General features: G+C 36.9%; 6 protein-coding genes across 6 annotated transcripts; 2 read left to right on the top strand and 4 right to left on the bottom strand.

The window, feature by feature from the left end:
- Positions 1-300: 300 nt before the first annotated feature.
- GCK72_006815 (uncharacterized protein) lies at positions 301-2,284 on the top strand (the record flags this gene model as incomplete). Its single annotated transcript, XM_003110067.2, has 2 exons — positions 301-393; positions 2,150-2,284. 2 exons carry the CDS (start codon positions 301-303, stop codon positions 2,282-2,284), a joined length of 228 nt encoding a protein of 75 aa, XP_003110115.1.
- A 1,590-nt stretch (positions 2,285-3,874) lies between these two features.
- GCK72_006816 (uncharacterized protein) lies at positions 3,875-6,256 on the bottom strand (the record flags this gene model as incomplete). The annotated part of the gene is made up of 6 exons (XM_053725807.1): positions 3,875-4,026; positions 4,074-4,233; positions 4,282-4,370; positions 5,056-5,249; positions 5,292-5,413; positions 6,008-6,256. 6 exons carry the CDS (start codon positions 6,254-6,256, stop codon positions 3,875-3,877), a joined length of 966 nt encoding a protein of 321 aa, XP_053590001.1.
- A 171-nt stretch (positions 6,257-6,427) lies between these two features.
- On the top strand, positions 6,428-8,749 carry GCK72_006817 (uncharacterized protein; the record flags this gene model as incomplete). Its single annotated transcript, XM_053725808.1, has 12 exons — positions 6,428-6,571; positions 6,618-6,758; positions 6,808-6,930; positions 6,982-7,173; positions 7,224-7,343; positions 7,386-7,519; positions 7,565-7,634; positions 7,684-7,788; positions 7,983-8,180; positions 8,227-8,348; positions 8,393-8,564; positions 8,618-8,749. 12 exons carry the CDS (start codon positions 6,428-6,430, stop codon positions 8,747-8,749), a joined length of 1,653 nt encoding a protein of 550 aa, XP_053590002.1.
- Positions 8,750-9,791: 1,042 nt separating this feature from the next.
- Positions 9,792-10,559, bottom strand: GCK72_006818 (uncharacterized protein; the record flags this gene model as incomplete). The annotated part of the gene is made up of 3 exons (XM_053725809.1): positions 9,792-9,870; positions 9,928-10,100; positions 10,362-10,559. The coding sequence occupies 3 exons, from the start codon at positions 10,557-10,559 to the stop codon at positions 9,792-9,794; spliced, it is 450 nt and encodes a 149-aa protein (XP_053590003.1).
- A 603-nt stretch (positions 10,560-11,162) lies between these two features.
- On the bottom strand, positions 11,163-13,421 carry GCK72_006819 (uncharacterized protein; the record flags this gene model as incomplete). The annotated part of the gene is made up of 8 exons (XM_053725810.1): positions 11,163-11,294; positions 11,343-11,436; positions 11,488-11,662; positions 12,309-12,389; positions 12,434-12,565; positions 12,611-12,712; positions 12,766-12,937; positions 13,311-13,421. 8 exons carry the CDS (start codon positions 13,419-13,421, stop codon positions 11,163-11,165), a joined length of 999 nt encoding a protein of 332 aa, XP_053590004.1.
- Positions 13,422-13,923: 502 nt separating this feature from the next.
- On the bottom strand, positions 13,924-16,163 carry GCK72_006820 (uncharacterized protein; the record flags this gene model as incomplete). Its single annotated transcript, XM_053725811.1, has 7 exons — positions 13,924-13,989; positions 14,042-14,167; positions 14,217-14,300; positions 14,602-14,754; positions 14,802-15,144; positions 15,188-15,246; positions 16,155-16,163. The coding sequence occupies 7 exons, from the start codon at positions 16,161-16,163 to the stop codon at positions 13,924-13,926; spliced, it is 840 nt and encodes a 279-aa protein (XP_053590005.1).
- Between the last annotated feature and the right edge of the window lie 3,434 nt (positions 16,164-19,597).

The following is a 19,597-nucleotide window of genomic DNA, read 5'->3' on the forward strand; positions in this document are numbered from 1 at the left end:
CGTGTAATTTTCTCCCCCAAACTTCTCGAATTTTGTATTTTTCCCTTTCCCTTTTCCCCTTTCCCAACATTATCCCCCGCCCTCTTTTCCCCTCCAAATATAATCCTTTTCCGGGGAAAATTGTGAGATATAAAGTGAAGACTCCGCCCCCCTCTACCTCCAGACTCCGCCCATTTTCCCAAAAGGTTTCGTTGAGAAAAAGAGGGCGGTGTGTGCCATTCTTTGCGCGCTTCTTCTTTCCCAGCAAGCCGCACAACTTGTTTTTTTGTGTGTGTTGACGATCTGAATTCATCTGAAACCATGACATCCTCCACAACTCTGTTCATTCTTCTTCTCGTCGCCACGTCATCAATGATGGTGGGACAAGTGTCGGCAGCCAGATCTATTCCACAGGTGAGCACAAGTCTTACGATAAGTTGGGCACAATCGGAAGATCTGAAAGCGAATCTTAGTGAGTACCGCGCCGACCTAGATGGTATATAAACTAGGTACTGAACGCCTAAGCGGCCTAGTCGAGTCCAGGAGCCCTTTCAAAATAAAAAAGTCACACAATTTCTCCCGAAATTTCCCCCGAAATCCCAACTTCCCAACCCTAAATCCTTCCATTTATCCAGCTTTTTCTCTTGTTTCCCACACACTTCCATGGTCTCACCTTGAACGTTTTTTTTTGCCATTTCAATCCTTTCTTCCCATAGCTTATCCTCTCCCATATTTTCTGCTTCTTAAATTATACATACTTTTTTCGCCCTTTTATTCTTCTCATTGTGTCTTATTTTCAGTCGCCCACCCATATTTTTTGTCGCCATTCTTCAAAAACCGCCCATTTCCCCCCTAAAAAGCTCTGCAAACTAATAAAAACGTCGAAAAATGTGAAACGGAAAGCGAATTCCGACTAAAATCAGACTAAAAATTCCTAAAATTGCCTCATAAAAACCGAGGCTTTGGCTGGTTTTATGACGTAATTTGTGCCCTCTTTTGTCTAGATGAAAAATTGGAAATTGCACTCAAAAATAGCATGAGAGATCAGGCGGGAATTTGAGAAATTAGCAACATGAGGGAGATAAATTAGACGACGGCGGAAGGCATAAGGATTAATTGCCGAGTGAATTTTTGATGTATGAAACTTTGACATTCATCTGAATAAGAAGGGCGAGACGACGACATAGAAATGTTTCTTTACGACTTTTTGATTAGTGAGGGGTGGAAAATTTAATGGGTGAAATTGATGATTCTTTAACAGCGGAAAGTGGGAGTGAAGGCAACAGAAATTAGGGAGACTGAAGTTGGTCATGGATTCCAGATTCTAGCAGTAGTGAAATATCGATGCTTGTGTTTGAGTGGAAGCTCGTTATCACGATTCTACGGTTAAAATTGAGTAAAACGAACAGTCTTTACATTCAAACCTTTCTGACAAGCTTAATCTTGAGCCCGAGCCTTTTTGTGATTGGAAAACTTTTATGGACCGAGTTCTTACCACCAACATAGATGATATGATAATTTACCAAGCTGCCATAAGAGTATTAAGCTGGATGTATCCCAGTTAGGCACATTTTAAGATCCCTCTGAAAACCTGGGACTGCTGGATCCATATGCCTGCTTTTGGGGGTTGCACTTACCGTACCGTGCAGTAAGATAAACAATTTTCCCTTGTATAAACTATACAGAACAAAGGTAGTGCTTCATTTTTGTAGTTGACAACTTTTTCGTACGTGCACTCCCTAGAGAGTCATTTTGAGAATGGTCATTTTGAGGGGACTACTCCAAAGTCACTCTATTTTGCACTGAAACGGGACGATTTGAGGGAGAAATTACTTTGTCGATAAGTAACTTCATAGGGAGTGTCCGTACAAAAAAGTTGTCAACTACAAAAATGAAGCTCTACTTTTGTTCTATATAATCCATTAAAAATCTTACTCTGTGGGATAATCAGTGATACCGTAGCACTCTCTCAAAGTTGGTCATATTCCACTGAAAATGCACAAATTGTATATCTTACTGGACGGTACTGTCGGCCCATATGAATTAAAGATTGTCCAAGTTGTTAAAATATTTGTTCACAAACCTGAGTGTACCACTTTTTTAAAGAAAAGCTATAGGATAGAATAAAAATGCCAGTCAAGACCGATCTAATCATCGTTCCCAGTTGCAGTCCTACGCCGGCGTCGATCCAGAAATCCAATACGAATTCCTGACAGAGAAACGTGGTGACGGTTACGGATGGAACGACTGTGAATTCTCGCCGCTCAGCTGTCTCCTGAAGCGACGACGACGATCAATTCAGTGATTGGCTCTTGACATTTTTTGTGTTTGTCACTCACCAATGGATCAGCACCAGTTAACTTCTCAATTTTTTTATTCTGAAACGAGCAAGCACATTTTTTTCATCTCGATTATTTTTTATTTTTGCAAAACAGAAATTTGGTTTCGTCACCAATCAAGCAAGCACCTCTCATTATCTTTTCCTTTGAAAAACCTTGAAATCTCTTTTGTCAGAGTAATCTCATTCTAATTGGCATCAATCAAAATTCTCTCTCTCTCTCTCCCAAATTACTTGAATCAGTTTCTTCCGATAGTGTTTTTTCCCCTTTGTTTTCTTTTGTAATCATCATCATCGCAGGCGAGCGTTTTTAATATCTCATTTCTTCGTGACCACTCTATTCCACCACACTTCTATCCATGAACGGAACAAAAAGAGAAAAAGTTGATGATTTTGAAATAAATCATGTCTCATTGTTACATTCGTTTTGTTTTTGGAGTTCAGATTTCAGAAAATTAAATAAGGATGTTGTGTTTTGGTGTCAGATTTTATATCGTGGGTGTTCCAATGCAATAAGTAAGAGAAACACAAGGCGTTTCCTTAGATAGGAATCACAAACCACAGAAGGAACCAATTGAAAAAAGGATCATGAAACACAATTGCCGGGACTCTGGGAAAGAAAATTGAGGAAAAATATGGGGATCTGAAAATCTGAAAATCTCTAAACACAAACGCTTCGAGTTTTTGAGACCGAATCTCTGATATTTTAAGACCAAAAAAAAAAGATTACAGAAACATAAAAGTCTGAAATTCTGTAAAACCATATTTGTCAATTCAAAAAATGAACCCATTTTTTCAAATTTTTTCAAATTTTTTCAAATTTTTTCAATTTTTTATAGAGAATGTGAACATTTTTGATGATTTTTTAAAATTTCTTTTAACAAGTGCAACTTTTCCAGAAAAACGAGACATGCCTAAAACTAGTATGAATGAGGTCAGGAAACAAATCATAAAGTGTTTTCTAAATAAAATGTTTTTCAAAAGGCACTTCCCTTTTTTGTTATTCTTGTACATATAAGAGATTGTAAATTTCAAAAAAAAAAGTTTTCAAGTGAAAACGTAAAGTTTTAAAGAAAAACTGTAGTGATTATACTTTGTTTCTTGAATGTTATATTCCTCCTACTTTTACATGTATAAATATACAATTTCCAACACTGAGTCATGAAAGTAGTTGGAAAGCGTATAAGTTGAAGAAGTCAGGTTTTTTTTTTCCATATATTTGTTCTCATTATTTCGGTTTTGTTATTATCAGTTTATTTTTCCAATACAAATAATGTGACATAGAAAATGGAGCTGTGATGAAAAAATAAATATACAGAAATTTCAATCTGAAATTTCTGTATATCACAAAAGAAAAAAGATCACGTGGAGAAATATACAGAAATTTCAATCTGAAATTTCTGTATATCACAAAAGAAAAAAGATCACGTGGGGAAATATACAGAAATTTCAATCTGAAATTTCTGTATATCACAAAAGAAAAAAGATCACGTGGGGAAATATACAGAAATTTCAATCTGAAATTTCTGTATATCACAAAAAAATAACTAATTGTATTTAGATGGAGGGATTTTTAGGCATCTTTCCTGTAGGGTATCCATTTCGTTTCAAAAACTGAAGAACGGTCTGATGAGGATCGTCGGGAGAGGTCGCAGGTGAAGGTACCAACTGTCGTTTTTGATTGATATCTGTCATCGTGTGACGGAAAGCTTTAAAAAAGTTAAATCAAACTGTATTCCAATAACTTTTTTCTTACATTTTTTCCCGTATTCCACAATATACGAACAGAAGTTCTGGTGATTCTGATCTGTTAGAAGCTCTCCACATTGCCTTTTGAGCTCATTAACCTTGTTTTCAATTATTGTTGTTTCTGGCTTCCTTATTGTCGGTACAAATTCCTCAGGAAGGAAGGCCTCCTATAAAACATGACAAGTTAAGGGATTTTCAAACAGTCGCACGGATACCTTAAAGAGCTTAAAGGCGTTCTGATCATTTTCTGCATTGAACAAGAGAGATGAATGGAGGGTTGCTGCAGACGACCAATATATATCACCTTAAAATCATGACACTGTGGGAACAGATTAGACAAGTACCTGTTTCATCCTTCGACAGACAAAACTGAGCGTTTGAAAACAGGTTTCCGACTTTCGAAATATGTTGTTGCACTTCCGAAAATTCATAAACCGTTGGCGTTGTAATGACTTCTGCCACAGAAGGCGATTGTTCCAAGAACACTGTCATATCTGCGATGGAAAAAAAGTGAATTGCAATTTCAAAAAAAGACTGAAACCTTTTGGGTCCAACAAATTTTTTGATCGAAGACTTTGTGAGAGGGTCCCAAAATGCCCATCAACAGACAGGTGAGTATGTCCCTTACAAGGGTAAACGATATAAATCTATAAATCATCATTGTGGCAAATAGTTCAGAAGTTGGAAAGTACCTTTTGGAGCTTCGAGATTTTGCTCAGAATAACTCCTAGTCCTCCAAGTAACAAATAGCTCTTGTTCATGGCTGCAGAATCCAATAATAATACGAAAACACTTGGAATTGTAGAAAGCTGCAACTGAAACTTAATTTGAAAATAATAGACCAGTTACCTTGGATATCGCATTAAGGAATAAGGACAACGTGTAAGAACTATCGTGAGAGTATGTCTTCTCGATTGATGGATAATCGAAATTGGTAAAAGAGTTAGCACCTGAAAAAGTATTGTGCGTAGCACATTCAATTTTTTTACCTTCACTTCGAGCGATTTGCACCGTTGTCAATGACATTATGACCCTAATTGAATCCGTTACAAATTTCGGTCGGTCCACGAGACGTGGCAATTTGGTATGCCGGTTGCTCATTCCATCAATCATAACAACTCGAACATCGCAATTCGGGTCTCTACTTTGAGCGCAAAGAGTTTGAATTATCACCCTTTGTCTACTGGAAAATACACGAACTACATTTTTTTCTTATCTTTGGTACCTTATGTAATCATAATGTTGATCCAACTTTCGTTTCGCCTCACGTCTTTCGATATCACTATGGCTTCTTTCCAAGATTTCTTTCAGGCCAAAACACGAATCGCAACGAACTAAGGTGTCATTCTGCAATTAAATCAGTTTTTAAAAACCTCTTTCTTTGTTAACTTTTCTTTGGCGTATTTGTAACTCCATTTTCCTACTGATTTCATGGACGGAGATGGACCGAGAGCCTTTTTGTGGTAGCCTAAAACTGCACATTCTCTTAAATTGATCATTGATGAACCAACTGGGAAGAAATCGATGGTGAAACCATCACTTGATTCAGAGAATTGAACTGAACATGCTCTGACATAACTTTCATTGCGTCCGAAACAATATCCACTGTTTTTTGATACCAAGGACGCCTTTTATATTTGGATAGCGACGGATCAGCAAAACTGTCCATCAAGCTGAATTGAAAAAACAACTTTCGAAAAATGACAAAGTTGTCCTTACATACTGAGGCTTATACCAAATGTTCTGGCAAAAAGAGTGGGACAAGTTGGCCACTCGTCGTTCAAAGACAGAATCGTTATCCGCCCGTTCTCAACCCGTTTTAACGTACTGAGAAAAATATACCTAGCCTGCAATGCAATGAATTTATGACAGCTGTTTGGATAACATACCTCTTTTTTATTTTCTGTTCCCAAAGACTCATAAAACTTAACGTATTGAAACCTGGCCTTCAGAATGTCGATTCTGAAAAGTTGACATTGAAAACATAATCGGATTGAAACAGAGACCTCCTTGTGAAAAGAACGCATTGTTGCGAGCAACAATCACTTCCGAGAACATCTTCTGATGGATGACTGTGAGAAGGCATGGCCAATCGAAGAAAAGACGTTTCACCGTCAAGAAGGATTTTGGTGCTCTTAAAAGATATGTGACTGTGAATCCGTTAAAATCACTCACTGACTGTTCTTCCATCCAGGTGTTGTTAAAAGCCGAAAAAATAAAAAATTTAAACAAATTAAATTCTACAAAAAAAAATTTCGGCAGTGTCAACGTGGAGACTTCTACGTGGAGAAAGAATATATTCTGGAATTTTCCATACGCGTGGAATTTTTTAATCTTCCAAGGTTTACCGGATTCATCATAATGTATCTCCAAATAACTAAAAACGAAACAAATGTTCTCCTTCGAACAACCGTCGAAAGATTCAGATGCCACCGTCGCATTTTGGAAGGAACCCATTTGATTATCTGTCACAAATTGATCAGTGGCTGTAACAAAAATAGAAAGGTACCGTTCATTGAAAAATTGGAGATTAAAATTTTCTGTCCTTCAGATCGATATAGATGAAGTATCTTCACCAATAAATTTCTATTACGACGATAATCAAGATTTGTTCCTGACTGACTTTGATGAGGAAGAGAAAGTTCTAGAACTCCCAATACATCTTATTGCAATTGGGGAAGAAGTCGTGAAAGTATGAAAGTTTCCATCAGTTTCCGTTTTGAATTTCATATTTTTTTCAGATCTATTTCCAAGGATACCTATTGAATATTCAGAAATCATGCATGCACAAATCTGTTCTTAATGTTGATTTTTATTTGAAGCGGAGTTCTAGAATGCAGGAAGTAGAAGAACCTCGGAAGAAAGTGAGTTCATCAAATAAAAATACACTTTTATTAGTGTGAAAATTATTCCAGAAAGCTCGGTATGTAGAAAGCCAAAGGCCTACCGAATCTGAATTATCCGAAGAGCTCGGCATATATACAGACTCAGACTCTATGCTTTCCATTACTTCTGACATATCCCAGTCCTATTCAAACTCTCCAATCGAAACCGATACTCAACAATCTGATTTGAGTTTGGATAATCCTACTCCAATTCGTAAAGTGGTAAGTTATGGTTCAAAGATACAACTAATTTGAAATATTATTATTTTCAGATGCCAATTCCCAAAAGCAAGCTGGACTCCAAAACCCAACACGATCTTCTCAAGGACGATGTCAAAGATAAACTGAACCAACTATTTGCCAGATTCCGATTTCCAGGAAAAGAGCAATTGGTAGCATAAAGTTTCGAAGAGTCCAGTACATTTCGATTTTAGATTGCTCCTGAAGCGCTGGAGAGCACAAAAAATGACTGCTCCTCTGACAAAATCTTTCAAGAAATGGTTAAAGAGATAAAAAATACATTAGGATTAGGAGAAGAAAATCCGATAGTTGTCACTGAAATAAATGGGTAAAATATTAGTTTTCCTAATATAAAAATGTTTTTCTTCTTCAGCGGGCGGAATATGAAGGTCCTCTCCGGTCATCGAAGAGTACAAGCATACAAAACAGCTGGGTTGAACAATGTAAGATTCGACTTCGATTCGACTTATCATCGGAAACCATATTTTCCAGATACGAGTTACCGTTATCAATCCAAAAGAAGAAGCGGACTTTAGCCTTTATCATTTTTTCTCTAGCACTTTCAAAGGACGGGCTGAGCCTCATCATTACGACTATGTTAGTCATTATGTTGTAATTCAATTATTTTTTATTTTCAGATTCACTTTTTTAACCAGCTTTTTCTTCACTTGAAAATTCTAAAGTCCGACTTAAAAACCTGGACCGTCCAGGATATCAGGGAAGTTTTCTCGCAGTTCCTCGGTCAAAACGTAAGAAAAACGTTCTCTAATCAATTTTAATTCCAATTTTAGGACCGTGTAACCCTTTTTATTGAAATATGTCAATTTGATGAATTAGCTGATGCTCTTCTAGAGTTGAGATCATTTGTTAAACCACTATCAGTTGCATGCCTGATGAACATTTTGCGAAGATTTAAAATCAATCCGAGAAGTACATTAGAAGTGTTGAACTCCGCACAGCCTGACATGACCGAATCCGCATTAAGAAAGGTTGAATCAACAAACTATTAAAGCTTCGAAAATTGAAACTTTTCAGACTATTTCCGTTATTCAGCCGGATGCACGACATTTACTCTGTAAAAAAGGTTGTCCTTCGTCCGATGCGGAAGAATTGCTAACACTGTTTGGAAGAAATCCCAATTTCCCACATTTCGTTCGGTACTTATTCGTAACTGGACTTTGAATTTGCATTATTATTTCAGGGGAATGGATGTCCGAAGCAACAACAAAACCCTCGGTCTGGAATTCATTAAAATGAGATTTGAATCGTATCTTAAAAAATCCGCTCATAAATCAGCTGAAGCTTTACACAAACCCTATATATACATTTCTGAGGATAATTCGAATTGTGACTTGTTCATCACAGACCACGAGGTATGTCAGTTCTGATTAACATTTTACGATCCAATTCATAGGATTCCATCAAGCCGTACTTGGATTCCACCGAAGAGGGAGTAGCGCTATTAATAGGAAAACATTCAATTGGGGCTACGCATCACACAATCGTGTTAAACGATGAGTCCAGTTGGAAAGACGAAGAAGGAGGTCAGTTTGTGTGAGCTCTTTGAAAGCAATCGTCCATTTTCAGTTCTTCAAAATCATTATTCATTATCACTATGGTGCAAATCTAATGGGATGTTTAAAACTGGACGTTCTCTTTCTGATGTATTTATAAAAAACGGCTCTCAAAGAAAAACCATCATGAGCGCAAGAGATGTTCGAAGCATTATCAGAAAAGGATCGATTGGATTCCTGAATTCCACGAGTTCTACTACTACAAGTAAATACTATCACACTCGGTTTCATTTTAATGAATAACTTTCCAGATATTGCCAGCGAACTTATGTGCACGTGTCAGCTTATACTTGTTCCGAATGAAGAAATTCGACATCTTTTACATGAGTCACTCTCTAAAAATCCCTCCATCTAAATACAATTAGTTATTTTTTTGTGATATACAGAAATTTCAGATTGAAATTTCTGTATATTTCCCCACGTGATCTTTTTTCTTTTGTGATATACAGAAATTTCAGATTGAAATTTCTGTATATTTCTCCACGTGATCTTTTTTCTTTTGTGATATACAGAAATTTCAGATTGAAATTTCTGTATATTTATTTTTTCATCACAGCTCCATTTTCTATGTCACATTATTTGTATTGGAAGAATAAACTGATAATAACAAAACCGAAATAATCAGAACAAATGAATCAAAACGAGAGCAAAGCCCGAAATCGCAGAGCTCGCGACAATATTCTAGGATCTTCAGATTATCGGTATATTTATACAGCAATCACACATGTTTCTTTTTTGATGAAAAAGCTGTAAGGGCTACATAAATTGATAGAAACTATGAGAAATGATGCGAAAACTTTTTTTTTTGAAATTTACAATCTCTTATATGTTTAAAAAAATTCTTCTAAAAATGACAGATGATATAATTTATTTATTAAAATTCATGATACGAGAGGCAATCTTAAGACTTCAAAATGTCCATCATATCGTGAGCCTGCATTCCCATGACAAGCGGAGATCCACCATCGGCCACAATAGATTGTCCAACGATTTACGATGAGAGTTGTCTGCATGCAAGGAATAAAATCACATTGGCAATATCTCCTGGTTGTCCAGCGACCCGAGCAGGAATACATTCTTTGTGAGATGGGAAGAAGTCGTAGAACTGAACAATTGAGATGAAATGCACAAACTATCTCTTCCATAAGCTCATTCAACCTACCTTCTTTGACATTTCATCTGACAATCCAGCTGCTCTCCACCGAATTCAGTTACAACAATTCCAGGGCTCACAGAGTTGACTCGAATTCCATATTGAATAAGATCAATTGCAGTACTTCTGGTGTACTGGTCGAGAGCAGCCTTGGCGATTGCGTAGTATATGGCACCAGGTTGCTGAAAGTGTTATTTGTTATAGGATGAACTTAATTGTTTTTATGTTTAATGTATTTCTCTTCAAATTTAAATTACTAACCGCTTGTGGTCCTGCAACAATACTCATTCACAATTTCTCCTTTTGACACATTCACAATTTCTCCTTTTGGTTCAATCAAGTGAGGCTTTGCTTTCTGGGTCATCTCGATAACTGCTTGAAGGTTTAGTTGCAATGTCTTGTGGTAGACATCAATGTTCTGATCAGTTCCAGGAAGTTGTCACATCAGCAACTACTGCGTTTATATTCTTCTCCGAGACTCCAGATTTCAGAAGAAGTTGTCTTGTCTCCTCAAGACGATCAGCATTTCTTCCAGTAATTGTCACATTTGCTCCATATTTAGCAAACAAAAGAGCAGTAGAACGACCGATTCCGTTGGAGGATCCAGTGACTATGACAGTTTTTCCGGAAAAGCGAGACATATCTTTGCGGCGAACAATGAGTCTCTGAAATTCTAGTTTTTGTAAATGAAGACATTATAGTTAATAACGAGGAATGTTGTTAAAAAAGTATACAAAGTTACATCAAAACTCGGAATACATCCAGATTGACCAGATCTATTCCTTTTATAGCATTTCTCTGTTTTCTGACAATCATAATTTTTCTTCAATTTCTGTGCTTGTTTGTTTGAACTGTGAGACCGAGAGGAAATAGCATTTTATTATCGGTTTGCGAACACACAGATTTTTGAAATTCTTGACTAGAAAAAACTAAAAACATCCAGAGTAGTGAAATTTGAAAATGCCAAGAACCACACACATCAAGAGAACTACCTTTTTCAGTCTTAGCATATTTTATGTGAACTTTGACACTATCTGCTGGATTTTTGATTGCAGTAATATAAACGTCTGAAATTCTGGAAAACGAATAGGGGAAAGACGCGGTACCAAAAAAAAATTACGTAGTGCCAATAGCCTCACAAGTCTGAAATTTGGGAAATCTAGGAGCCAAATACCGTATAATTTTTTTCAAAAATTTATTAAAAAACAAGAGATCATTATTTGGAAATCCTAGTGTCTCAAAACTTAAAACTTCGGCCTAGCCGTAGACATTCCTGCGAACGTCGGAGGCCCACCATGAGCATGCTCCGTGTTGTTTTTTCGATGCCTGTGACGGAGTTTCTCGTCCGGAAGTTGGTAACAGGAACAGGATGCGAGCTGAAAATGATAAGTGTTTTCAACTTACACTCTAAAATTATTGCATACCGAAACGTTATCCGACAACGGGAGTCTTCCAAAGTCATCGTCACACGATGGATCACCAACTCGTACCAATCCCTGAGCGGCTAGGATTGCTTCTCTTAAATTCAAAAAAAAATCAGCATCCAGTTTAAAATCAAAAAAAACTCACTGTTCATCTCTCCTCTCATCTTCCGTGTTCATCGTGAGGAATCTGAGTACGAGCAGATTCATTGCTGCAGAGATGACAGTAAGGCCGAAGAGAATGAAGACAAGGGAGAAGAACACGTATTCAGGTTGAGTCTGTAGGGAGCCACGTTTTTGAAGTGCCACGTAGTCACCGAAACCTGGAAACAGGGGAAAGATTTAACGATTTTTTTTCATTAATGATCAGCTTTTCGTTTAGTTTTGCTCTATCGAAAGAGTAAACTGTTTTCTATTAAGAGCTCAATCACAAAGAACACAAAATGAAAATTCAAAATAGTTTTTTTAGGTTCTCAAAGTTCGCTTTGACATTCAAATTTTTTTGCGTCTTGAAAATTCGTATATTACACGGGGTCTGGGGGTGAGTACTCAAAGAAAACACGCTCCGCTGAGATCAGCAAAAATTTTAGCGCGAAATTCGAAATATTTTTTTAACTTTAATCATTTTTTAAAAATATAACTGATCTTGAAAAGATGCGCGACAGTCGAAAAAGTGCCCAAAAATACGGAAAAACTGACTAAAATTGGTTCAAAATGGTCGAATTGAAAGAATTTAAATTTAAATTTGCCGCCAATATCTAGTAGAGCAAATTTGATTTCGGTACTCACTCCCAGATCTCGTTAACTCCCTATCGTTCGTCCACGTTATAAGCACGCGATTTGGCTGAGTGGCGACTCAAATGGCAACCTGCCAATTCGTGTGCTTCACTAGGTTTCGCGGGAAAATAATTTGAATTCGTATGGGCTAAAAATGACCCTGTGTAAGTATTTTCTTTTTTAAAAACTCACCAATCGTGGTTAGAGTAACGAAACAGTAGTAGACCGCATCGAAATATGTCCAGTTTTCATATGAAGAGAACATGAATGCACCTAAACAAATAAATCATATTCTGTTTCAAAAACTCTTTAAACACCTCCAAAAATCAACAATCCACCCCATCCAGTACAAAATATGATAAGATCTGATGATGTAACGATTGGTTGTTTCCCGGCGGCACGTCGGATGAATCGGAGTAGTTTAGCGGCGAATGTATTCATACGTTCACCTGAAAATAAACATTTTCGAAAGTATTTCTTAATTTTGAACTCACCAATACTTTGGAACATGATCAATCCAAGTGGGATTCCAGCCAATGCATACAGCATACAAAACACTTTTCCAGCATCTGTCATCGGGGTGCTGTGACCGTAACCTGAAATTTTTTTTCTTTTTTTTTTTGACTAGGCTACGAATACAAAATCTTACCAATGGTCGTGATTACGGTAGTCGCAAAATAAAAAGCGCCGCTGAACTTCCATTGGTAGCCGGCTTTATGCGGTACACTCTTCACTATCGTAGCCTCCAGAATTTCATAATCAGCATTCGACATGTTGTATTTGGTTTTCAGCTTTTCTCGGACTCGCTGCACTAATTTTCTCTGGAAATTTTTTAATTTTTACCAAGTCTATTTGTCCAGTGTTCCATCCGTGTGTTACTCATAAATCTCTCATGTCAATTTACAAGCAGATGTATCAGATTACACACTGAAGAGAGATCAAATCGCATCAATTTCAGTGTAAATTAGCATAGTGGATGTTTAAAAAACGCATACTTGTCAAGATCCGGGCCGGCCTTGTCAGTATAATTGAGGCCCGTGTACTTGGCGCCAAAGTTGAAATTTCAAATTTTTTCTAAATTTTGAATTTTTTTGCGAAAAAGTTAAATTTTCGACTATCATTCCGAATTAGAAGAAATTGGTTCCGGTTCTTTCCGGGCCGGGCCTTGACAAATATGGCTAATTCTATTCTTACCTGTAAAATTTCATTTTCAGTTTCCAGTGCATCAAAAACTGCTGCTCCAACTAGCAAGTAGGTTAATGTACAAACAATAAGGGATAACGTTCTGATATTTTGGCGCTTCATTTTTCTGAGATACTGAAAACAAAAAAAAACTATTTAAATATGATAATAGATCAGCGATATCATAAAAATAAAATTCAACAATATCATCACACAAAAAAATTTCAACGCGTGCCCCGACGGACGCGGAAAGAAAGAAAGGCTGGTGATGAAAGCAAGTGTAACCCATCCGTTTTGCGGTGCTGGAAAATAGTGTGGAAGATGAAGAGAATTAGAGAAGAAAAGAGGAAGAAGCAAAAAGAGAGCAAAAGAGATGAGTTGACATGGCAGATGGATCGAATTAGAAAGAGGTCCTAAACGATTGGGAGATGGGGGAAAGAGGGAGAGAAAAGATAGATAGAAACAAAAATATGAGATGATAGAAGAATTGAAATCATTGTTTTGTTAGAAGACCTATTTCGCTCTATTGATAATTTTTGAAAACTTTTTCGAAATGAAAACTTTATTTACAACCAGAGACCAATTATATATACATGTATCACAATTGAAATAAATCCCAATTTTTCTATTCGTTGATAGCCTTCCCATTCTGATATCGACATTCTGGAGATCCACACATACAGGCAAATTTCTGAAAACAATTATTTTTAATTTCCACTTTTAATTCACTTTAAGTAGCCCACTTTATTCGCCCACCAGGCTTCCCCGTAATCAATTGTTAGTTCTTCTCCTTTTTTGATCAGTTTGTCAGTGTAGAAACACATATGGATGAGTTGGATCTCGTCGTAGTCCCAGCTTACGTTGGCGACCTGCAATAGAAAAGAAAGACATGAATAGACATAACAACAGACTGTTTACCTTGACATTCGGAGAACAACTGTGGTTTATGAATCGGGTGTAGTTGCCGGAGTACTTGGCGTCGATGGTTAATGTCATCGATCCCTGGAAACAAAACAACTGGGTCTGGGAAGAAAGTCTACTCAAGAAATAGTTGATGCCGGGCTATCGATAAAAACTGAAGCATCCGAGAATTTTGAACAATTTCGTCAATTTTTTATGAGAATTTCAAAACATTTCGAAACAAAGTGAAAAAATTGAGCACATTTTTTGAATCCGGGCCGGCAAAATTTTTTGTCAGCCCGGCCCGGAATTTCCCGATCCTGATTTTACCACATCCAATGACCAACCACCGAGGAACATTTCCTGTGATCACAGATCCAGATTTAGAACAAAAATAACTCACTACTCTAGTCTCAAACAAAAACGTCGAATCACGCCTCTCTGTAGCCTCATCATCGTCTATCAGTTCTCCCGTGTACTCGCCGATAAAAGTTCCAAACGGAATATCTACCGATGCACGGACACCCCAACCACACCATGGATCCCTCGCGAAAATCTGAAACTCTCATGGCAATGAGTTTGCTCAAGGGATTACAATATTACCTCCACCGGGTACATGGCCCCTTTCTGCGCCACTCGATTTCCACACCACAGTGCACATTCGCAGTTCTCATTACACTCTCTTACAGTATCCCACATCAATTGGTCCATGTCTTCTACAGTACCACCTGCACCATAAACTCCTGACGAGCATTCACAGTGCTCTGTACACTGACCAGCACAGTGACAGACGAAAGTGGGCGTGGCACTTCTTGAAGCAAGATTTCCAGATAAATCAATGATTCGAGATGTGTATTTGAAATTGTCAAAAACTAAAGTGTCCATTTTAAAACGTGGATTTGAGAATACGGGAACAGTGAATCGTTCGCAGCCATGGGAGATGTCTCTGAAAGAATATTTGTCCAGATGTCCACAAAGAGTGAACTCACTCATAAAGGAGAACTGGCTGCTTGTTCATTTCTGTATACCATTCTTTTCCTATTACTGGCTAAAAAAATTGACTTTTCCAAAAAAAAAATCCAAAAAACCTACCATTTTTCGGGACCTCTATGTACAATTGAATTGAAACAAATTCCTGCAAATGAAAACATTCTTTGTTCCGAAATTCTTTGTTTACAAAGTGTTAAAAAAGAACGAAAAAGAAGGGAAAGACAAGGAAAACAATCAGAGACAAAGTGAGTGAGAATCGAATTGGTAACTCGATTTTCGACAAAACAGAATTTCGAATAAAACGAAAAAATAGTGAATCTTCTTTTCTTGTTTTACTACTACACCTAAAGACGTCATCTGAAGAAGTCAAGTGAGCAGACAGGAGGGTAATTTGATACTATGGTGACATATAGACTACATCTCAGAAAATAACATAAAACGACGAATAAGAAGAAGAAGAAGAAAAAGGAAGAGAGGGAAATTTGAGCAAAAATAGAATAGAAACAAAGTGCATCGTTTTGGTTTTGAAAGACTCAATGAGCCGGAATATGATGAAAGAAAGTGGGGCTGGAAGTGACGTCGGTTTGAGAATCTTAGAAGTGGTGTGGAGGCGGGATATGTTAAGAAGAGAGATAGGTTCAAGACTGTGAAATAGGCTTCAGTTCGAAACATAGATTAGACTACGGTATTGAAGGACTGTTTCGCATGTACAGCGCCGTACAGTAAGACATACAATTTGGGATTTTCCAGTTGAAAGTGACCAACTTTGAGAAGGTGAGACTGTATCACAGATTGTCCCACAAGTAAATTATATATAAACTATACAGAACAAAGGTAGAGCTTCATTTTTGTAGTTGACAACTTTTTTGTACGGACACTCCCTAGAGAGTTATGGTCATTTCAAAGGGACAGCTCGAAAATGAATCTATTTTGCATTGAAATTGGACGATTTGAGGTAGAAATTACTTTGTCCATAAGTAAGTGCTTGTTCAACTTTGGAAGATTCTCTGAAAGTTTTTACAAACTCCGAGCAGTTCCGTTTTTATCGTATTTTGTTTTAAAATTTCGAACTATTGCTAGAAATGAATACGGTACGTGGATTTTCTTGAATCGAGTACTTTGGAAAATACGAGGTGAGTACGGTAGTTACCGTAAAAACTGTACAAATTATAACGGCACCCCCTTAATGCTCAGAATTCATGACTATCATTCTCCTGAGATTTTTCTCGATTCTGATCAGCATAAGCGTGTGACCGGCGAATACAACGTTCGGAAAAGTGGTTAACTTTCATGAGTTTCTAAAACTCCAAAACTTTTCTGGAGAGCTGTTGAAAAATATAACGACATGCCGGTATCTTACTGTTTTTATGGTATGAATAATAGCTAATGCTGAAATGATCGTAAATTTTTTACGAAACTCCTGCCAAAAGTAGTCTAAAAGTGACGTTTTATCAGAATTGCCGGAAAACGAATCGAGGGGAATTCCTGCGTTTAAAGACAGGAAATGAGACGGAAATTGGAAAATTTCCATACTACAAGTCAATTGAATATTTTGTTGGCTATTCTTACTTTTCCGATGGCCAGACTTCGAATCTGAATATTTCATAACTAGAAGTAATTTGGTCTCCGAGTCTCAGAAAAACGAAAAGAAGTGGGAACTTCTTATAGAAAAGATAAGTGGACGGGAAAGAAGGGGTTAGGTTGAAAAAAGAGCCTTTTATGAATGGAAAAAGGAAGTAGGTGTGGCTTCTGGAGGGAGCAGAAGAGTGAAAGCAAAAATAAAAATGGTCATGGGAAAAGAGTGAGTAAACAAATTTTCAGAAGATTTCAACTATGGGATTTTTCATTTTTGAAGGGATGAAAAATGAAAAATGAAAAAATGGAAAGGAGAGTTGAGGTTAGGGATTTGTAGAAAAAACACTTGACATTTTGGAAGGGGATGTGGACTCGAGTCAAGGATGAATCTAATTTGGGATCGTTGAAATGATTCGAAGAGAAAGAATATGGGTGAGAGATTGGAGTTGAAGGTTAAAAGTTATTGTGGTTTCTAGAATCCTGAGACGGTGAAAGCTAGCTCGTGAGAGAAAATTTCACAGTGAGAAAAAATTGTGAGTTTAATAGTCAGAATAACCGGTAGATAGCTTTTAAGTCAAATTTCATCAGCTTGAATCAGGATGTGACCTACCATCTACAGTACCTCTCAAAAGGTTATCAACGTTGGCTGTTTTCAGTGGAAAATTACCAAGTTTGGTTGTGTATTTCGGTGCCACCTGATGGTTGTAAGGGGTTGAACAGAGCAAAAATAGCACATCATTTTCGTAGTTGACCATTTTTTGTGGGGTAACTACCTTGAAAATTACAGGTAACCAAAGTTAAAAGCTCCAAATTTTTGCTAGTATGCGCTGAAATTAGTCGGTTTCAGGAAGAAATGGCCAACGTTCAAAAGTTCCCACTTTCACTATGAGGGTATCAAAATGTTGACCTCATTCCTAGTAGTCATTCCGAGAAAGTGAAAGAACACTTTAAGAACAAAAAGCTCAAAGAGGAGTCAAGATGACGAGATAACTGATTCTAACGACCCCATCCCCGACTCCTCCTTTTGTCAAAAAACTCTCAAAAAGATTCTAAAGGAAGTGCACAGATTCACTCGTTGCTCTTTTTCTCCCCCTTTTCGAAGCAAATACATACACAATCCATTCAAATTGCTCTCTTATTGAAGGAGGGTCCCTTCCATAAATATTATGTCCTTTTCTCCCCGAATTTCTTCTTTCTCTTCTTCTTCTCCTTATTCTTTTGACAGAATTGGATTCTTGCATCTTTTTGCTTGCCCTCTATGGTCCATTTATTTTTTATTTCATTTGGATGCAATTCGGAGAAAAAGGAAAAGAAAAGATTGGGAGGCCAAAGGAAATGAGATAATTGGGCAGAGAGGAAATATGTACGGGAGGGCTAATCCCGAATAGGGACCGTCCGAATTGTAGAATAGAGTCTGTGCGGAAGTAGAATACAGTGGCAAAGTTGCAGTGACCAAACCTGATTACACTGACCATTTTGGACTATTGAGCGTTTTGAGCGGCTACAATAATGAAGTGATAATGAAGGAAAAAGACTAGTAAAAGACGAGTAGTAAGAATGGCAAGGAGATAGAGGGATTCTGGAATTATGGTGAGTCTTTACAATATAAAAGCCAAAAGTGTTGTTCTTCTAAAACTATTTTAACTGCAATGCCTATAACTATGTTTCACTGAAATCCGGAATAGGCTCAAACTGGTTTTTCTGGCTCTTCATTTCAACTAAATTTTGTCATGACTACGTTTTGCAAAAATGACATTTCGAAAAGAGCGCAACACCGAATAATTTATCCGGATTGAGGTCCAGGTTTTCTAGTGCAATAATTGTTGTGGTTCCGGAAATTTTGTTAGAATTTCGAAACTTTTAGATAAAACTTTATTGTTGTGAAACAGCAACAAATTTCAAGCGACTTTTTTGGAAGTGTATCTGCGTTAAAAAGCCTCGTACGTAATTTTTCAAGAAAGTAGTTGAAATGTTTTGACAAAAGTATAGTTTTCGACTAAAAATTCAAAATTTAATCAAAAGACGGATATGTACGATAATTTGAGCACTTTTACAGTATTTGAGCACTATTTTCGAAAATTTTCAAAAAAAAATTGTAAAAAATGAGAAAACCCACTTTTGAATCCGGGCCGACGGCCTGATTTTTCAATCTTGATAATATAACATCTGGGTCTAAAAACCTTTTTTTATAACGGAATCGTAACTAAAAGAAAAGCGGCTATATTAGGAATGACCATGAAAGAAAAAGCAAAGAGAGTAATGTTTTATTCAGTTATTTTGTTCGGTTGACTCTTTTGTGTTTCTCGGATTTAATGATGAGATGAAACTTCTACTCAAGAAGGAAGCAGATTTTCTAGTTCAAAAAATCAGAAACATTCTAATCCTCAGTATACAAAATGAAATGTCAAGCAAAGGAGAAAAAGAAAAAAAAGAAAAAAATTATTTTCAAATTCCATATGTAAATGGAAATGACAGGTTTCTCTCTTTGATTTATTACTGGAAAGAGGAAAACGAGATTTGACAAAAAGCCCAGTCAGTAATAAATCACGGACTAGCTTTTACGAAACGCGTACAAGGCACGCCAGAAGAAAAGTTGTACACGAAAAAAAACCTACAAACAACAAGAAAAAAGTTAACAAGAAGCAAGAAAAAAGGGAAAAGGAAACGTGCTAATTTTCCTATTTGTCTTATTTTCTCTTATTCCCAACTATTCCTATCGGAAAAAAGATGTATTCCAGACCGCCCAGCCATCAAATGTCGAAATGAAATGTCAAAATGAGAAACAAGAAAAAATAAGAGATATCAATTTCAAAAAAAGGACAAATTAGAAAAAA

This window comes from Caenorhabditis remanei, chromosome II (genome assembly GCF_010183535.1).
Source record: "Caenorhabditis remanei strain PX506 chromosome II, whole genome shotgun sequence".
NCBI lineage: Eukaryota > Metazoa > Nematoda > Chromadorea > Rhabditida > Rhabditidae > Caenorhabditis > Caenorhabditis remanei.